This window comes from Myotis yumanensis, unplaced genomic scaffold (assembly GCF_028538775.1).
Source record: "Myotis yumanensis isolate MYYU_CA2020_CCGP unplaced genomic scaffold, mMyoYum1.0.hap1 SCAF_4, whole genome shotgun sequence".
NCBI lineage: Eukaryota > Metazoa > Chordata > Mammalia > Chiroptera > Vespertilionidae > Myotis > Myotis yumanensis.
Window position 1 is genome coordinate 77039057 of NW_027223755.1, and position 20862 is coordinate 77059918.

The following is a 20862-nucleotide window of genomic DNA, read 5'->3' on the forward strand; positions in this document are numbered from 1 at the left end:
AAATCTTGTTAGAGCCACAGATGGAAATGTCTTCTATACTGTCTACCCTGACTAGTATAGGTCTACAATTTCTTATCTGAAAATTGGGAACCAAATATGTTTCAGAATGCAGAATTTTTCACATTTGAAAGGTAATGCCAGTAGGGTTTGGGACAATATTCCATAATCAAATATAGCAATGTTTATACTGAATGAGAGGTATAAACACCATAAATAGCTTCCCATTAGTTCAGATCAGATTTTGCTGCCAATAAATTGAGATCAGGTCAGGTCAGATTTTGCCACCAGATGAACCATGAAAAACTCATTTTGCAGAGTATTTAGGATTTTGGAAATAAAGCTAAGGAACTGTGAACTGTACTGTACATATGGAAACTTCTTCTTGACCATTCTACTGAAAAGAAACATCAGTTGATTTACAGGAATATGGGGAATTTAGATTTGGGGAATGCTTAGATATCATAGGTAAACGATAAAAATCATGTAGTTAACATTTCTTGAGCAATTATCTGCCAGGCATTATTCTAAGAGCTTAACATGAACTAACCCATATACATCTCTTATAATATTGTGAGGTACTGTATTTATGTATTGATAGACCTATTTATAGATGAACAAACTGAAGCATACAGCAAGTATTTTATATATATATATATGTATATATATATATATATACATATATATATGCATGTGTATTTATAACTTACAAATGTGCACAGATTGATATCTTTCCTGAACAATAATACTTCAGTTTTATCTTCTGTACAAAGAAACCAGTTCTTATATATCATTCTACTCACATTCCTTTTAACTATAGGAAGCTAAGGGATACATTTAAAGTTATTATATCTTCTCAAGATGCTTGCTTTCTTCAGGGACTGTCTTTTGAATTAGAAAACACATGCAATTCTTTATCTTGAAACTGGGCCGATTAACAGATTATAGACACAAACAAGCATATTATAAAAATATAAGAGGAATTGAGCATTAGAATATTTCCCTAAGGGTCGAGACTGGCTTAGAATCACTGTTTTATCCCCGAGGACTTAGATGCTTATGTATAATAGACACTTTGTGGGATGAATGAGTGAGTCCAAATTTCCAAAAATCCCCAAAATAACTGAGTCCCATTCAAAAATGCGAATTTGCTTTATTTTACTTACTTTTTTTTTTATCTTAGTTGATGCTAATCCATTAAACTTTTTTATGAAACCAAACTTTTATGTTGGTTATTATATAAAAGTATAGTATTCTTGATGGAGTGGTTGACAACTTTGTATTTCCTTGCATATATTATTTTAGTTGGTCTCTACTGGCTCTGGTCATGCTTACTAGTATATGTATGTGTATTTATAACTTACATATGCATACGGAATGTGTGACACAGCCAGATAGGATCAGGCCTTATACAAGCAGCACTTGGAAAATGATGCTGCTTATCCAGTTTTACCACTCCAGGTACTTGATTGCTAGGGTCAGATGCTTCCACCTGGTTCCCATGTCTATCTCCAACAAGATCTGAAGGCTTTTTTGACGAAGAACTTTGTAAAGATGAATGGATTGATAAGGCCTGAAACCATACTATAAAACACACTATATACAGTTTTCTAAATTTACCGTAAGCAAACCATGTAGTTCTCATGTTAATATCCAATCCTACTCATCAAAGAATTTGTAGATAAAAACCAGCTCCTTTCTGGTCCTGTTCATATTTTGCATCATTGCCATGGTTCTGCAGGATTCACTGTTCTCGCCTGTCCTGCACTGGTCCCAGTTTCAGATTATATATGGCAGAGTCACTCTTTTGTATCAGGGCTTCTGTACTCGAAGCAGAGAATTCTCCGTCTACCAGCAGTTGTTCAAAATTCTCCCTCAAAGCACAAAGTTTTTCTCACTGAAATTTGACAGAGGATTCTACTTTACAACTGCATAAGACAGTGCTGGGAATCACTATTTTTCAAAGCATCCTCGTAAAATTGCCCAGGGATTGCTTATTCCTGTAGCTTTTCCCTCAACGCTGCTTCACTACATCTCCCTCTCCCTCTCTCCCTCTTTCTCTCTGTACCTTTGTTTCTTCTATCCTGTGCTGCAGGAGCAGGGTGGGCTATTTTGATAGAGTGCAACTTTCAGGTGGGTAAGTTCACATACAAGATTCCCCATTGAGTCCTTTGTCTGGACTTACCCTCCATTACTTCCTGTGTCACATTATCGACTTCCTCTCTGGATATTCTTGGACCACACAGACAACATTTACACATGCAGAGATCCACACACCTGCACGCCTATACCATCCTTCCAGACAGATGATGATTTGAGGATTTAAGCTATCTTATTGGCTTTTCAAACATTTATTATACCAATTATTAGCATTAAACCAATTATAAGAATCTTCTTTTCAATTTTAATTAAAATTCCTACTTGAGAATTTCACTCATGTGCAAATATGTAATTTAGTGGTTTATCATCAATAGGGCTCATAGTTTCCAGGAAGCTAAAAAAAAGCCTGCAAAGTATTAACCAAATTATTTCTGCCCACCTTTTGTCCTTTTTGGTTGTTTTCCGATATTTGGGGTCATAGTGACATTAGACAGATACTCAATAAACTGTTCACTCCTACCCACCATTTGCTGAAGAAGACAGAGTCACAATCATCATCGTTATCTCCAATTTAACTCAACAAGAATCCAGCACTTATTATGAACCCACTACTGGACAATACTAGGTATATGAAACTTAAGTGCCAACATGTAAACTAACAACACAATACAGTATGTTCAATACCAAAATAGTTTAGAATATATGCCCAGAAGTTCAAAGTCCCTAGTGCAATTATAGAATTACAGAGCCAGGAAGAATTTTCATTGATTACATAGGTTCATATTTTTATTTTATAAATAAAGGGGCTGACACACAGAGGGGCTGATTTGTCCAAGACTTTAGGAAATTATTGTAGTGGCCATCCATGTACGTGCAGGCCCTGAATCTTCCTCTTGCATCTTTTGGAAGCTGCCCTTTCTTCTCATGCTGAATCATATAATTCACTTCCTGGCTTTTAGATACTATTATTTTGTCCAAGGGTAAAATTATATATATAATTGTATACAGTAGCCATTTTGGAAATGATGACATCCTGGCATTAAACATCACTATGCACTAAACAATACATGCTACTAAAAATATTTCTTCTTATTCATATTTAAGAAGTCTCTTCAAATAAAAAACAAATATCAGAGCCAAATTTGAACCTAAACTAATTGAATTCTGTGTGAGTTCTTTAGCCAAAAAATTAATTCAATTTCCCCAATATCAAAATGTCACAATGAATAACTTCTTAATCTTTTTTAAACCAATAAATGGTCTTCAAAATTATCATCTTATTCTGCTAGAATTTTGATACTGGTGTAGCTTTTATTACATGTTTTCTATAAATTTGATTCTTATTATTTGCTTTACATTAAGCTATCTTCTAGACAAGAATTATTCAGTTTATTGAAATTCTTATTAGCAAAATGGCTATAATATGAAATTCATAATAATTGGAAGAGATCTTTCTTTATTCATTATTCATTCATTCATTCACTTCTCTTCCTGACTTCCTTTCACTTCTGTCAGAAACTTACTGTTATACAAACAAAATAGAAACAGACTCATAGATACAGAGAACAGAGTGACAGCTGTCAGAGAGGAAGGGGTTATGGGGCTGGATGAAAAAAGTGAAGGGATTAAGTGACGGCAGGGCAGGGGGAGCGGGGAGAGGAGGAACAAAACAAAAACCTCAGATACTGATAACAGTATTGTGATTACCAGAGGGGAAGCGGGGTGAGGAGAGGTAGGAGAGGGTAAAGCGGCAATAAATGGTGATGGAAGGAAACCTGTCTTGGGGTGGGTGAACACACAATATAATATACAGATAGGATTGTACCCCTGACACCTATATAATTTTATTAAACAGTCACCCCAATAAATTCAATAAAAATAAATATATAAAAAAGAAAATCACTGATGTTGTTATAAGCTTTAACATCAATTGCATATCCCATCCATTGGTTCAGAGATTAGTTTATAATCTAATATAATTTGTCTCATCTACCCCAGAATGTTAATGTGTATTAGTCTTAACCAATCATGGTTATTCTATTTCTTTGTCTAGAGGCAATGGAATGTGAGAAATATTTATGGAAGCTTATGGGAAAGAAAAGCCTCCTATTTTTTCTGTAGTAGATATTTAGGGACATTCTTTGACACTAGATAGAAAGGAGGAGGTTTATCCCTGGAAGACAGTGGCAGTCATCTGGCTACCAGAATAGTACCAGGTTTAGAAAGAAGCTGACATTGTAAAGAAAGAGCAGAGAGACCAAAAAACCTTCAGTTATTTAACTGGGTCTACTGGTTCAAGTCTTGCCTGAAACTAGTCCTATCTCAATACATTCTCTTAATTACTTAGGCCATTTAGAGTTGGGCTTCCAGGTTTTTTTGCAACAAAAATGGCAGTGAATGACCCTCTATTATTGGCATTTTGTATAAAAACAGTTTTGTTCACAATGGCAGACTGTTAGTCACCTACACAAAAGACACTATTCTTTTTAATAAGAACCCCAATTTTATTCATAATTTAGTTGTATAATGTATTTCAGGCATCCTCCCCACCCACCCCAGAATGTTAATGTTTATTAGTTTTACCTAATCATGGTGATTCTATTACCTTGTCAAGGGCTGCTTTAGGAATATAATATAACCATGGATGAAATATTTATATGTATGGTAAATTCTGCTGTGATCATCATAGAAGCTTTCCTAAATCTTTAAGAAAGAAAGAAAGGAAGGAAGGAAGGAAGGAAGGAAGGAAGGAAGGAAGGAAGGAAGGAAGGAAGGAAGGAAGAAAGAAAGAAAGAAAGAAAGAAAGAAAGAAAGAAAGGCCATGGGGAGATGAGACAAGACTCCTTTCTCTTTCAACTTTTAGACAATGCCCTGTGAAGAATATAGCCACCTCAACAAATAGAGAAAAACAAGAGAATCTAACAAAGCCAACCTGGCTTTCTTGAGCCACAGAATGAGCTAAGCCTGGAATTCCCCCAACTTCACCCTGTGCAATAATAGACTCCCTATTGTCTAAGTTGCTGCTAGTCACTTGTTCTGTTATGTGGAGTTGAAATCACCCTGACTGACATAGTCACAAACGATATTGATTCTATGAGGCCAACTGCAAGTAAAAGTTTACATTACTTGATTGACTAAACCCAATCTGAGTCTTTAAAAAAGAAAACCAGATATTTTAACAATTTTAGGCACACTTTCTTATTTGAAGGTTTAAGTGGTTGAAAGAATAGAATTGTCCAATTAATACATAATACAGATTAAATTTAAACAATTCCTATATCTTAAACCAAAGACAAAACTGAAACCTTGGCCTACTGAAAATTAATGTGTCCCTAAGCCTTTGTTTATCCAGGTGGCTAGAACCAGAAGACACTGGGAGGATCATCTTGGAAAGTAGCCAGAACAAATGCCCACAAGTCTTAATGGTAATCCTGCTGCCAATTCTTAAGATTCCTATTACCTTAGCATTTTCTAGTTCAGAAATTAATAATAGATAGGGACAAAAAAGAATGAGACACCTAGCCTGTTGTTTTATTCAGGAATATTTCATAAACAATTGAGAAATACTTAGAATATGACCCCCATGGATATGCTATAAGCCAAGACCAGGAGAATATGTTGATGCAACAAGAATTACATGGGCTTACGTGGATACCTGACACTAGGGAGGGGGTGGTATGAAGTTGAAAAGCTGCCGAAACCGGTTTGGCTCAGTGGATAGAGCATCGGCCTGCGGACTGAAGGGTCCCAGGTTCGATTCCAGTCAAGGGCGTGTGCCTGGGTTGCGAGCACATCCCCAGTGGGAGATGTGCAGGAGGCAGCTGATCGATGTTTCTCTCTCATTGATGTTTCTAACTCTCTATCTCTCTCCTTTCCTCTCTGTAGAAAATCAATAAAATATATTTAAAAAAAAAAAAGAAAAGCAGCCTACACATTTCAGACCCACTCTTTTAAAAAAAAAACACACACACACACATTTTTATTGATTTCAGAGAGGCAGGGAGAGGGAGAGAGATATAGAAACATCAATGATGAGAAAGAATCATTGATTGGCTGCCTCCTGCACACCCCCTACTGGGGATTGAGTCCACAACCCAGGCATGTGCCCTGACTGGGAATCGAACCATGACCTCCTGGTTCAAAGATCAATGCTTAACCATGCTCAACCACTGAGCTAAGTTGGCCAGGCCAGACCCGCTCTTATGTGAGAATTTGGGTACTATTGGTCATAATAATAGAAATATGATGTAAATATTTACTCTGCTTTAGTGTGATTGCTAAACAAGTTCTTAGCAAAATACCATAAAGTAGGAGCTCTGTAAGAGTTCATTTCTTTCCTCACTTCCCTTTCTTCCTCTCTTTGTCTCTTGTCTTATGATTATAACTAGAGGCCCCATGCATAGGTGGGGCCCTCAGCCTGGCCGGCGATCAGGGCCATCAGGGGGGCTGGCCAGTGGCAGGGATCGCAGGAGGTTGGCCTGCTAGCCCCCTACCAGGGCTGATCAGGGCGGGGGCTGGCCGGGGAGGAGGGGCTGTGGGAAGTTGGCCAGCCAGGGGGAGAGGGGCCATGGGAGGTTGGCTGTGGGAGGGCACTGATCACCAGGGGGCAGCTCCTGAGTTGAGTGTCTGCCCCCTGGTGGTCAGTGCATGTCATAGCGACTGGTCGATCAGCCGTTCCAGTCGTAAGGTTCGCTTAGGCATATATATATATATATATATATATATATATATATATTACAAAGAAGGGCTATAGAAAAAGTAAAACCATAGTTATAGAAGTTCTTTGACAACTCTAAAATTATAAATATTATTTTTCTCATATTTTTGTATAATATGTTCAAAATACATACAACAAAACTTCCCAGTATAAGCCTGGAAGCCTTTTGCTGAATACTGTACTTAATCTCCTAGACCAGCGGTCACCAACCTTTTGGACCTCACAGACCACTGGTTGGTGACCGCTATCCTAGACAATATTTTGTGCTTCTCTAAAGTGCATTAGATTTAAGCTGAACCTGATAAGAACTTCTTTACCATTAGCTTTAATAATGTTCTTGAGGCATATAATTTATGCAGTCAAGTATGTAACTAATGGGAAACCATCTATGAAAATTAATGCTTGTACCAAATATTAGAAGATTTTCTACATAAAGAAAAGCTTGTTTGTGTTCCCTCTTGGGATATTTCTCCATCACTTTTGAATTACATGTTGAAATTTCAAAAAATATATAATCAACTGATAAAAATGGAATGGCATTCCACTCGGAGGAGGAATTGAAAGGACTGTGTTCCACAGGCTGTCCTCAAGAACAGGGCATTTTTATGCTGCCCATTTAGCAACGTAGCAGAAACATCCCTGGCCCTCATCCATTTCTGAGTCAGTTTTTACTGTTGTCTTATTACTATAAAATTTAAAGTAACAGAAAGTTGCACAAAATGAAAGGGAATTAATAAAAAAAATTAGATATGATTACCTATAGAGGAGGTAAGATTGATAAGCAGTGTTGGTTTCTGTGAGCAATTTCTCTCAAGTGTGCAAGGGCCCTCCCACTTTGATGCTTTTTACCTACTTCGACTCTGCTATTTCTTCACATGCATTTAATCCACTTTTATGTCTCCTTCTTTACAACCTACTTCCTCTTGATCTTTTCTGAATTGAACCCTGTATGTCCAAGTGCTCAATGAATGTCCAAGTGCTCAAGTGGGCCACTCTAAAGCCCATTTGTGTCATCTGATAAGTGGTCCTCACCAGCTTGTTAGTTGCTTATGACAAATTACTGTTTTTATAATGTGACTAAAGCTGGGGAGGAAAGAATGGCGTTTGAGAAAGTCCTTAATAAAATAGTACCCCAGCCCTGGCCAGTTTCTCAGTGGTTAGAGCATCAGCCCACAGACCGAGGGGTCTTGGGTTTGATTCCTGGTCAAGGGCACATACCTGGGTTTCAGGTTTGATCCCTGACCCTGGTCAGGGCATGTGCAAGAGGCAACCAAACAATGTGTCTCTCACATGGATGTTTCTCTTTCTCTCTCTCTCTCTTTCCCCCCTTCCCTCCATTCCACTCTCCCTAAAAATCAATTGAAAAAATATCCTCAGGTGAGGATTAACAACAACAACAGCAAAAATAGTACCCTAGAGAGATTAAGAATGTAATTTTTGAATGAGAATGACAAAGCACAGAGGTGAAGGATTTTGCAGGAGCCTGACCTAACGGGTGTCGACCCTATTAGATAAAGTTAGGAGTTTAAATCAACAGAACTCTGTAATAAGATGGATGGAAGAGCATGGAAGAGCAGAGGAGGAATCTAATGTAAATCTCAGATCTGATGTTAGCACATAGGTGCACGATGATGCCATTTTACTCAGCTAGTGAACACTGGAAAGAGATCAATTTTGGAAGTTAGATAATGAGTCCAGTTTTGTACATATTGCATCTGAGATGTTTATGAGATATCTCATTGGAGTGGTGCAGAGTCCAGAGCTCAGATCTAACCGAGAGTGGTTAAGTGTGGGCCTCATTCACACAAATAGATTGCAACCAAGGCCACAGGAGCTACTGAAATTACCTATGAAGAGAAAGAAGAAAGTTTAAGACCAGGAATATAGGGATCTCCATATAGTAATTGCTCTGAGAAGGAGCCCACAAAATGAGACCATAGGAGTAGTCACAAAGTTTGGAGGAAGAGTGTCATATTACAGAAGTGAAGGGAAGGGTGTTTTAAAGGGGCCTGTCAACTGTGACAAATATTCAGAGGTCGTTCAAAATGATCCTGCTTTCTAAACCTCCCTATTTCTCAAGTACTCTGACAAGCTTGCTGAGAATTATAGATGGAGCCTTAAGAGTTTCCACTACTTGATGTTTTACATAAGTAAAAATGCCAGTAATGAATTTCAGCAAGATCATTCTCAAATGACAGAGTGTTCAACACTTAGAGAATTTGTTCTGGGTGATGTGAAGATCCCATTAGCAGGAGTTGATTTCATCATTTTAAATGGTCCAGGGCAAAATAAATGAACAACCCAAATAAATTCTTGTGATCCGTCAGCTGCTATTTTTAAAGAAAACATTATTCTGACACTTGTTAAAATGGTAAGGAAGACTATATTCAGGACTAATGGGATAGACAATCACATTAGGGAAGAGAGGTTGGCTCAACTCTGAATATAACAAGGAAAAGTGGGGATTTGTAGCCGAAGAGCAGAGTGGTAGGATGCACAGATAGGAGATGGCTAAGAGGAGAAGGAAGGTGGGCCACAATGATCAGGCATCACCTGAAGGGTTAGTGGAAGATGAGAAATTGCATCAGATATTGAGAATGATCAGATACTAAGGATGGGGGATTCTCTCTAAAATGACTTAGCAAGGTTCTTGCTACAACTGGGCTCTTAAGGATTAGTCAAGACAAGGCTCAGATGAGCCTGATTAAAGTTTGGTGAAGGAGAAAGTCTTTGTCACTATAGTATTATTTGCAATTTATTACATCTTATGCACTCACTCCTTAACTCCAGCCAAGCAGTACTGAGTCTAGACCTAGCACTCTATCTAGGGAACTCATAAAATTCAATGTTCCTATCACTATCATCCTAAAGCTACTCAGAAAATGAGTAAGATTTAAGGAAGAGAGGGAGCCATGTATTGTGAGGTTTAGTTGTCCATGTCACTCAAAATTTTGCACACAAAGATGAATGTACCTAAGTGTCCTGTTGTCGGGAACATTTAAGAGCAGTGTCAAGTCCACAAAATCAAAATGACTTGTTACCCCTCTTCACAAACCACGTTCCCTTGCATAGTTTAAACAAGAAAATCCTGATCAACAAAAATGATGAATCCTTTATCCCATCTTTCAGCACAAATGCACACAAAACAACCAATTGTCATTATCAAAAAATAACTAACCCTGACAATACTATTATTACTAGAGCATCATTTTATTTCTCAATGCCACACAACACAGAAACTGGAACATCTTTTGAAGATTAATACCAATAAACTAAATTGGCATTTCTCATTTTATAACCCCTGTGCATCAGGAAGAAACGCAGGGGAAAGTCTCACTGTTAGATGCTCTAGGGCAATGATGGCGAACCTTTTGAGCTCGGCGTGTCAGCATTTTGAAAAGCCCTAACTTAACTCTGGTGCCGTATCACATATAGAAATTTTTTGATATTTGCAACCATAGTAAAACAAAGACTTATATTTTTGATATTTATTTTATATATTTAAATGCCATTTAACAAAGAAAAATCAACCCAAAAAATGAGTTCGCGTGTCACCTCTGACACGCGTGTCATAGGTTCGCCATCACTGCTCTAGTGCAACAGGCAGTCCAAATAATGTTACATAACCTCTACTCATATTCCTCCGATTGACCTGAGTCCATACTGATCCCATGTCAGATAAGCATAGAAACAGTCCTCATCTATTGTCTCCTCTTTTCCTTCCTTTCTCACAATCTCTTAGGCCTCTCCCTCTCTTGAATTTCCTGTTCTCCTACCAGGATCCATTTTTACCTTGTTGACCTCTGGCCAGGCTGTCTGTCATTGGGTTCATTCATTATTCTCTTCAAAGGGGACTTCAGGTCCAGCTAAAAGGAAAAGGTAGAGGAGCTTCAAAAATAAAATTAAAAATTTTTTAAAAATAACAAACCTTTCTTCTGCTTAATTTTTCTCTTGCCAAACCTCAGGTGAATTGTTATACTAACAGTGTTTGTGTCATTTCTCAACCTTGTCAAAGAACTCCTGTAAAATTACCTGATGTGATCCGAGACCCTGGAGGGGTTGGGAAGGATCCCCGCCCAGAAAGGGAGCTCTTAGACCAAGTTACCCTGTGCTGTTCGACATCTCACCCCAGTGGTGTAGCTAGAACGTGGAAAACAGCACTGCAACCTGCCCAGCGGGCAGTGTGTGGCCTCTGTTCCATGTACAAGCCTATATTCATGTACTTATATTCTTTTTGAAACATCCTCACTCGCTTTTCCACACAAACGCCTCTCCCCGCCTCCTGCACTACTGCCAAGATTTCACACAGCCTTCTGTGATAATGTTCTTAACGGTCCTCTTGGACACCATCGCTGACTTTAGCGTGCTCCAGGCAGAAAACCCTTGATTCAGAGCTGCAGAAAGGGGTTCTATTCCTCCCTGTGTGGCAGGGGTAGCTGCTAGACTCATGGGAGCTGGGGAGCCACTGTGCTTCCCCCCGAAGGCGTGATCTCTCCCTTCCCCACCCACTCCTCATGATTAGGAAAAGAGAGACTCCTCTCCAGGCCACTTGTGAGGAAGGGGACCATCCCTTCCCTGGGAAACAGAAACAGAAGCCAAAACAGAAACAAACCCTACAGCATTCCTCATTTTCTCTGGATATTCTGGAAATAATTCAGCCAAGTTAGAACTGACGAGGTGCTGCTGAGCGTTGAGCTAGTGAGAGGAGGAGTGGGTGCCAGAAGGACCATGGATGCATTTGGTCAGCGAGTAACGTTTACAGGCTGAGCCATGTCAGGTGACAGGGCAGAGGCACAAGGACTATGTTAGAGGTGCTCTCTCTCCTCTCACTGTGGGATGGCAGTCTTGTCAAGAAGAGGCTTGCCCGGGAGATTTCTGGCCTACCTTTTAGAATTTAGCCAAAAGCTTAGTTCATCGTGCCTTGTTACCGGTCAGCAGAAATTAAATTGCAAAAACCTGGCTGATCGTCAGAATTACCTGGAGAGCTTCGTAAAGATGTAGATTCCCAGACACCCCCCTGGATTCACTCAGCAGAATTTCAGCAGCGAGGCCTGATTCTCCGCACAAATGAAGCTTTCAGCTGCCAGCTTGGAGAACCATTTTTACAGCTCGTAGAATCTAAGTCAGATCTGGGAGAGATCTATTCTAACGTTTCCATTTTTTTAATTAAAAAAGAACTTAAACTCAGAGTTGTTAAGTGCAATGTTGTATAATCATGACAATTTATTTTCTGAAAAAATATGCAGTCATGAAAAGCTGTGTGGAAAAAAAATATGTGCCTGGTGAGGAAATGTAGGAACCAAACTAACGATACACCGATTAAAACCTTTGGGCCAGCCATTGCTATCATATATGCACTTAACTTTCATTCATTTATTCACTAAAAAAAATGACAATAGCCCTAGCTGATTTGGCTCAATGTATAGAGAGTCAGCCTGCGGACTGAAGGGTCCCAGGTTCGATTCTGGTCAAGGTCACATGCCTGGGTTGTGGGCTCGATCCCCAGTAGGGGGCCTGCAGGAGGCAGCCGATCAACGATTCTCTCTCATCATTGATGTTTCTATCTCTCTCTCCCTCTTTCTTCCTCTCTGAAGTCAATAAAAACCTAGTGTGGGGTGAGAGACTACCAACAAGGGAGAAATAAAATACAGCGTAATCAGAAATAGCATGTCAGTGATAAAACACCAGGAAACAGGGATTTGACGTGTTTAGCAATCGGCGTCAGGTTGAAATTGTAGGCAAGATGGCCAGGGAAGGGTTTCATTGTGTGAAGGTTACTTTGGAAAGGAAGGACCTGAAGGAACTGAGAGCTAATCATGTATGTATCAGGGGTACAATTATCCAGGCAGAGGAAATAGCAAATACAAAGGCCCTGGAGTAGGAACATACCTGGTCTGTTAGGGCTGAGGACAGTGGGAATGTAGCAGAATGAATGAGGAGAGGAGGAGCAGGAGAGGTGTCGGGGAGGTAAAGGGAGGGGGTAGGGGAGGGGGGATCATATAGGACCTTGCAGGGTAAGCACTTGGGTTTTTAGTCTTGCCTGAAATGAAACATCAATAGAGGATTTTGGACACAAGAGTGTCAAGTCCCAACATATATTTGAATGAGACATCTCCGTGCAGAGTTGCAACCAGATTGAAGGGCAGTAACAGAAGTAGGGTGGCCAGATATGAAGCAACTGCGATACTTTAACTACATGTGCTGGGCAAGAGAATTAACATATGCCTCAGAGTGACATAGTAGGGAGGCCAGGAGTCTGCAGTTCCCTCTGCCTGCTTGGCTCCCACACATCCTACGGTGAGAGCATTCTGCCACCACCAGAGTGATGCTAGCAGTTACAGGTGAGTGATTATCTTCCTCCCTGGTCTCCAAACACCAAATAAGTCCTCAGAGCATCCACATCAGTCAGACCCCTTGTGCTGGTTCTGGAGACAGGTGAGGGCACAGCATCAGCATCTGTTTGAGGCCCTATGAACTTGAGGCAACAAGTGCTTCCTACAGTCTCTCTTGTCCTTCTTGTTTTTCCCAAGTGTTTTTGCATCGAGTGTTCTATAAGCTCTCTGATCTCATTGCTCCCGAAGAAACTAACTTCTCCGTGTAATTAGGGCTGCAGCCTTTCCATCATTGTTGCAACTGAGTATCTTGTCCCCTCCAAAGCACTTATTAAAACACATAATTTTAAGCTTTTAGGTATGGAGCTGTTGGGCTGTTTCTAGGTGAAAACATATATTTGCTCCAGTCTGCCACTGCACTTCAAATGTTTCCTCTAAAGCATAATCCTGTAATATGAATGGTTATCAGCCCTGGCCAGTGTTGCTCAGTGGTCAGAGCATCGCCCCACACACCGAAGAGACACAGGTTCAATTCCTGTGGTCAAGGGCAAGTACCTGGGTTATAGGTTCAATCCACACTGCCCCAGTTGGGATGTGTGCAGGAGGAAACTAATCAATAGGTCTCTCTCACATCGATGTTTCTGTCTGTCTGTCTCTCTTTCCTCCCTCCTTCCTTCCCTCCCACTCTCTCTAAAAAATCAACAGAAAAAATATCCTCAGGTGAGGATTAACAACGACAAAAAGAATGGCTATCATTATGAAATGGAAAGTTTTGTAATACATATGGAAAATTCCTAGCAAATATCACACTGTATTTTAATCCTTTTAACTGACCATACTGATTTGCCAGTCAAATCTGTTCTTATAATGCTGCTTGTTTTTCCCAAATCCACAAACACCTGCCAACTTCAGATGTATTTTAAGTGTCCATAGCATTAGTAGAAAAACATTGAAAACCCCTCCAACTCAATCATTTGCCACTACAGAGACTGGGCTCTATACAAATAAAAACATCGAAGGGGGAAGGTAGAGAAATCTTCAAGAAGTAAAACTAATCTGATTTCCAAGAAGTAAAATATTTGTGCAAAAAATAAGTGAATCATCTATTCCAGAGAATTACCATTCTCAAGAGTTCACTGTAAAAGTCTAGAGAAGGACAGAAAACTAGGAAGGTTTTTTATTGTCATTTTGTTTTTTGTGCAAGCAGTGAGAGGAATGTCTTGACAGATGTGCCAGTTTTCAAGTCCAAGTATGACAATAGTTGAAACTGGACTCCCTTGTGGTTACTGAGAAATATACACAGCTTTCAAAACCAACATGTAGGTGAGTCAGAGTGATGGGCATTTGTACAGAGGAGGAAGCTGACATAGTCTTTCAGGCCAAACAGTAAACCTGGGTGGCTCTGGCGGAATGAGGTATTTAATCACCTCACCCTCAAGAGTCTTTCTTCTTGAGTAAATAGTTGGCAGCCTTGGTCATTAGCTTGAAAGGCAGAGAGAAAAGCAAGGGTTCACAAGCGAGGACCCAGCAGAGGTGTTTGTTTAGGCTAAATCCTAAATGTCCTGTAGGGCCCAACTCAGTGTTGCCTCTTCCCTGCACAGCTGTGACTGTAGGAGCCATCGCATCTGATTCATTCTCTATGTGTCCCTGTGTCCAATTACTGAATAAATGAAAGAAGAAGATGACCATGGAGGATACTTAAGACCCAACTGGGAACATGTGTGCTTCCCATTGCTAGAGATATCTGAATCAGAAACTAGATCAGCAATTCTCTGTTCAAGGAGCACGCTTGAGTGGTAGCATAATGAAGGGGTCAAACGGGAAACAGCCTTTTTAGAAATATTTAGAAAAATATAAAAAAAGCTCTCCAACCATTCACTGAGCCACCCATCAGGACTGCATCACTGTTTACACAGAACTATTAACTTCCTGGATTCCCCAGGCAATGCTTTCAGGTAGCATAGGTTCTTGGTCCTGCCTCTCCACCACATCTCCTTTCTCGAATTAGCAAGTTGCAGCCTGCTTTCCTCCCCTATGTCCCTCCCAGCCTTCCACACCTGTCGGATATCTCTGCAACAGTGGGTAGCTGTGTGATGGCAAAACACAAATTTTATTCATTGATTCCAGTTGGCAGGTGACCTCTGAAGAGCTGGAGGGACACCAGTGTCTAAGATCCGCTCCCTTAGAAAATAATCAGCTGGGGATGTTGTAGAAAAAACTCCTAAACAGGCGGGACCACATCGCTCACAAAATGCACATTCCAATCCTCAGTGTCTAAGATACTCTTTACACTATAATTTGTTCTGCTGTGAACTATTTAGTCATTTTGACAGAATTCTCACGTGGCACTTTGCTAAGAGTGTTGAGAATATGAAGAATGAGAAGTTGGAAATAGTCAAAGGCAAATGTCACAATTTCTTCTGGGCCTTTTTTCTTTCCAGGCTGACATTACAGAACTAAGCATAGTCTGGCCCAGCTGTGGGCAGAGGGTTCCGTTATCTATCCTCTTCCTGAACCTTTCTAAACCTGTGCAACTACATCACCCCTTCTCCTACCTCCTCTTCGCTATGCCCGAAAGCCCTCATTCTCACTCTTGGAGGCAGACAGAGAAGAATTCGTGAAAAATGGCGTGTGTTTGTGAAAACCTCCACAACAGTAGCCATTTTAATGAGTTCATATTCTGACTGTGGCTAATCAGATTTGCACCCCCTCTCTGACAGATGAGAAGAATTTCTCTTGTCTCTGGTTCTCCTTGAGCCTCTGGTATGGGTTACACCTAAGATTATCTGTTCAGATGGCAAAACCTCACACTCTAGGTTGGCCGTGGCCTTGGCAAGGCTACCTGAGCTGCTAGGGAAAGCCTAGCAGAGACCACAGGTGTTTGAGATTTGGGGACATGTAACACTGCTGGGGCCTTAGGGCCACACATCCCTTCCAGATTAGGGAGCCTCAACTAGGAGACAGCAGGTCATGAGAAGGTTAGTGGTAGAGTCTGGAAAACTGTAGCCTTGGGTTATTTCCAATACAAATAGGATCTGAGACTCCTGGAGTCCCCCACTTTGTTGAAGAGTTTAGAACACTTTTGATGTTTGTAATGTGTTTAGAAACAGACGAACATATTTTTGTTCTGGGTGTAAAGAGGTTATTTAGTAGTAAAACACACTTGTTATGAGAAATTTCTTTTTTGGTGTATATATTCTTTAACTTATCACATCATCATTTTCATTTAATACACAAAAACGGTGCAGTAGGAATCGAAGGCCTCATGCCATCTCTCCTTTTCTTACCTTCACATTCCTTCTCTACTCCTTTTCCAACTGTCTTCACCCTGTGCTACAGTCTGAATGCGCCCACCCCCATATTCATGTGTTGTATCCCTAACCTCCCCTGTAGTAGTAGAAGGAGTTGGTGCCTTTGGAAATTAATTAGGTTTAAATGAGGTCAGGAGGATGAGGCTCTCTTACTAAGATTAGTGCCCCTATAAGAAGAAACACAAAGAGCTTATGGTTTCTCTCTACCAGGTGAGGACACACAGAAAGGTGGCTATCTGCACACCAAGTAAGGGAGTTTTCACCAGAACACAATCATGCTGGAACCATGATCTTGGACATCCAGCCTCTAGAACTCTGACAAAATAACTTTCTGTTAAATCCCCCAGTCTATGGTATTTTGTTATGGGAACCTGAGCTGACCAAGACACCCGGCCTCTCTTTCTCTACTACTTCTCTCTTCTGGGAGGACAGAGACAGAAATGTAGACCTACTGACAACAATCCCTATGGAATGCCACCTGCTGCATTTTTGTCCCTTTATCATCAGAATTAGGTGAACAAACTATTCTACCTACATTGCAAACTATTCTACCCTTTTGACCAGATTGCCTTCTGGAGTGACAGTAAACCCTTTCTTCATTGTGCCAATTGGTAGAGAGAACTTTTCCTGAAAGGAAGGGGAACACTGGGGAAAGAAAAGTTTGGAGGGGCCTGGTCGGTATGGCTCAGTGGTTGAGAGTTGACCCAGGAACCAAGAGGTCACCAATTTGATTCCCGGTTAGGGCACATGCCCAGGTTGCGGGCTCCAACTCCAGTAGGAGGCAGCCAATCATAGATGTTTCTCTCTCATAGATGTTTCTATATCTCTATCCCTCTCCCTGTCTCTCTCTAAAATTAATTTTAAAAAATATATTTTAAAAAAGAAAAGATTGGAGGAGAGGTCAAAGAGAAGGTGACAGGCCCCGTACCAGGCGAGAGGGTCCTAATGCACCCCTCCATTCCTGAGCCTCACTGAGCCCCAGGTTTCCCCATCCTTTCCTTAGCATCTTCCCAGTGCCTCTTGCTGCCACTCCCATCTTTTCTCTTTTCTTTTCTCTCCTGTTGAAATTCACTTTAACACATAAGAACCCATCCTCCCAAGCCCCAATTATCATGCCTCTACCCTCTGGGGTAACAGAAAGGCAATCTATGTATGTGCTAAGAGTTGAGGACCAGTCCTCGTCCCTCCCAAAGAACAATTGTACACATTAACTAGAGCCATGTACAAGGAACACATTCACCTGGGCCTCAGAGAGTACTCATCCAAAAAGAAACTCAGGATGTAAAAGGTGAAGAGATTGAGAAGTACAAATTGGTAGTTACAAAGTATTCTTGTGGATGTCAAGTACAGGATAGGGAATATAGTCAATAATATTGTAATAACTATGTATGGTGTCAAGTGGGTACTGGAAATATCAGGGGGGACATAGTGATTAGTATATGATTACCTAACCACTATGCATACACCTGAAATTAATACAAAATAATATGAATGTAGTTGAAAAAAATTGTTAAATAAAAATAAAAGGAAACTAGCCCAGTCACTATTCAATAGAAAATGATGAGCCACAAATAATATTTTAAATTTTTTAGTAGCCACATTTTTCAAAAAGTAAAAACAAATGAGTGAAATTAATCTTTAAAATGTATTTTAACACAATAGATCCCAAATATCATTTTAATACATAATTCTTAAAATTTAATGAGATATTTCACATTTTTTTAAACTAAGTCTTTTTAAAAATATATTTTTTTATTGAATTCAGAGAGGAAGGAAAGAGAGAGGTAGAAACATCAATGATGAAAGATAATCATTGATTGGTTGCCTCCTACATGCCCCACTCAGGGAATAGAGCCACAACCCAGCATGTGCCCCAACCTATAAGGCAACCATGACCTCCTGGTCCATAGGTTGACGCTTAACCACTGAGCCATGCCGGCCAAGCTAAACTAAGTCTTTTCAATCAAATGTGCATCGCAATTATAGCATATCTCAATTCAGAGTAGCCACATTCAGTTGGTTAATGGCCACATATGATTAGTGGCTATCATATTGGACAGCACAGCTCTGGCAGGTAAAAGGAAAGGTGAGGCCCTGGCCTATTGCCATATGGACTCCCATCTGGGCATAAAAGCACAGGCCTACTGCAGACGCACCAAACAAAATGCTCCTTTAAGATCTGAGATTTTTTCATGGCTTTTAAAGAAAGATAATAAAAATATATATATTCCTTAAATATTATTGTTAGAATTTCAAATGTTCAAAAAAAAAATTTCTCCATGGTTTCTTAAAAGCTAAGTACGTTGCTAATAATAATTTCTAGGAGCAGAAACAGTCTGATCTCTCCTCCCATCAGTTTTATGAGGCCAAAAGCACCCTGCCCACTGTGTAATTCAGTGCACAAGCTTTCACCCTGGGCTCCCTCAGGAAAGTGATGACTTCAAATTAGTCCTATTTGCCGAGAAATGGGTGACTGCCTGCCTTTATGGACTACCACAGCTAAGCCGTCTCATCTTCAGCAGCTACACAATAGTAGCAGGCTTTGTAGTCTCAACTAGAAGTGTAGCTGTGGGGTTTGTTCTCACTGGGGATCGAGTGCATGCTGAACCTTCTACTTAACAACTAGCTATCAAGGCCGTCAGATTCATCCATATGCTACTGGCTCTATTATTCCTACAATGGAACCCAAATATTGGTGTCTCTTCCTATCGCTGAAGTCTGCCTTTTTACATAACGCAAGAAATAATTTTAATGGTTTTTGGAAATTTCAGGATGAGAGTGTTAAAGAAGATGTTGCTAAAGTCTAATGGGATGAGGTTTGCTTTCAGCAGCTAAATTGTTTGATGGTTGAGTGAGATTTCTTTTCCAGGATCTCCGGCTGCCGGCCACTCATCTTTCACCCATTTGTTGGAGCCTTTCCCTCCTTACTCAGGGCTTTATCCTTATCTGAGGAGTTAAAATGATAGAAATTGATAAAGGATAAGTTTTTATGTCCAGGAAGTATTTGTGATTTTCATTAAGAAATGCTCAGAAGCCTTCAGACCTAAAACAAACGAATCTCTATGGGAGATCCCATGCTAATAGAGTTTTTCTAGATCAGCTCAAATTATGCTCTGCCAATGCTAAAGAAACTAGTCTTTTCTCATTACCACTTCTCCCAGAAGGGGCAATGACCTTCTCCACTCTCCCTCCCCCCACCCCTTTGAATTAAAATTCAAATTGAAGCATATTTCTACTTGAATGTAGCTTTTGTGAAAGTCCTAGGGAAAGGGGTAACATGCAACTTGGGATGGCTTTTGTTTTCAGATTGGATTTTCAAGGACCGCCCATTCCCAGGGTTAATTGGGAGTTAAATGCGCATCAGAAAGAGTTGGCAAAGACTGATTCTGCTCCCTCTCCAGGGGCTTCCAAGTTCTTTTTTCATGAGCACCCAGAATCTTTCCCCCTCAGTGGGATCCAGATTCTATTCTCAGTATCTTTGACCAGAGGATGCAACATCTGTGTTGTCTTTTAAGAACGTGAGAAAAGAAGCTTTTCATCTTCCCTCTCTTTGAGTTCTGGGAAATTCAATTAAAACTGCTCAGACTTTCCTTTTCCTGTTTGTTTTAGAAGACAACTCACCGGAAGAGTCCTGTGGCAGTCTCCCGCCTGTGGAAGAAGGTGATCGGAGAATGAGCCTGATTATGGAGTTGTCAACCCAGATTTCCCTTCAGACTGAGAAGATAACTCAGCTGCAAGAAGTTTTAGAGAAAAAGGAAAGGAAGATTCAGGAGCTGGAAGCCCAGCGGGGGGCTCATCCTGCCCAAGAGGTCCAGGTCTCTCCAGAATGTTTACAAGAAGCCCCAAATTTATTTAATAATAGCATTATTTCTGTCGTCTCTGATAAGGATATGTAAAGATTCCCAGTAAAATAAATAAAAGTTTATTGTTATCAAGGTAAAGTCCAGAACCCAAATAGACTCCTCATTGGCAAGCTCAAGTTCAATTTCATGGGTTTGAATACATCTTATAATGTTCATATTGAAAAGAAACAAAACAAAAAAAGTATTCAGAAGCAAACACTGCATGTTTCCCCTGTAGGCATCAGTAGTCATGTAATCCATACTACATTTTCAGGCGTTCCTGGTAACAGTGGGAGAGGGAAAACCACAAAACTAGACAGAGTGAAAGGACTTAGCATCATCCTCTTATGAGAGGTTTGTCACACTGCACGGGAGGGGTGCCACCAATCCCATGTTAGTGTACAGCTCAATTGTGAACAGAAAGTGTCATGGAAGGCAAGCTTCAAACAAATAGCCATGAGGTCCATCCTTTCGTGTCCTCTAGAATGTGTTTGTGTACAGCGTTCAGTGTTTTATTAACATTTAGCATGTGTAGAAATTAAATAAAACCAAAGCAATCGAAA

General features: G+C 40.2%; 1 protein-coding gene across 1 annotated transcript in view; it reads left to right on the plus strand.

Moving 5' to 3' along the window:
* The window catches only part of CCDC192 (coiled-coil domain containing 192), a 214159-nt gene extending 193806 nt beyond the window's left edge, over nt 1-20353 (plus strand). The window contains exon 7 of the mRNA XM_070411498.1: nt 20067-20353. Within this exon, the coding sequence (XP_070267599.1) occupies nt 20067-20353 (287 nt within the window). The remainder of the gene's footprint in view (nt 1-20066) is intronic.
* Nucleotides 20354-20862: the final 509 nt, after the last annotated feature.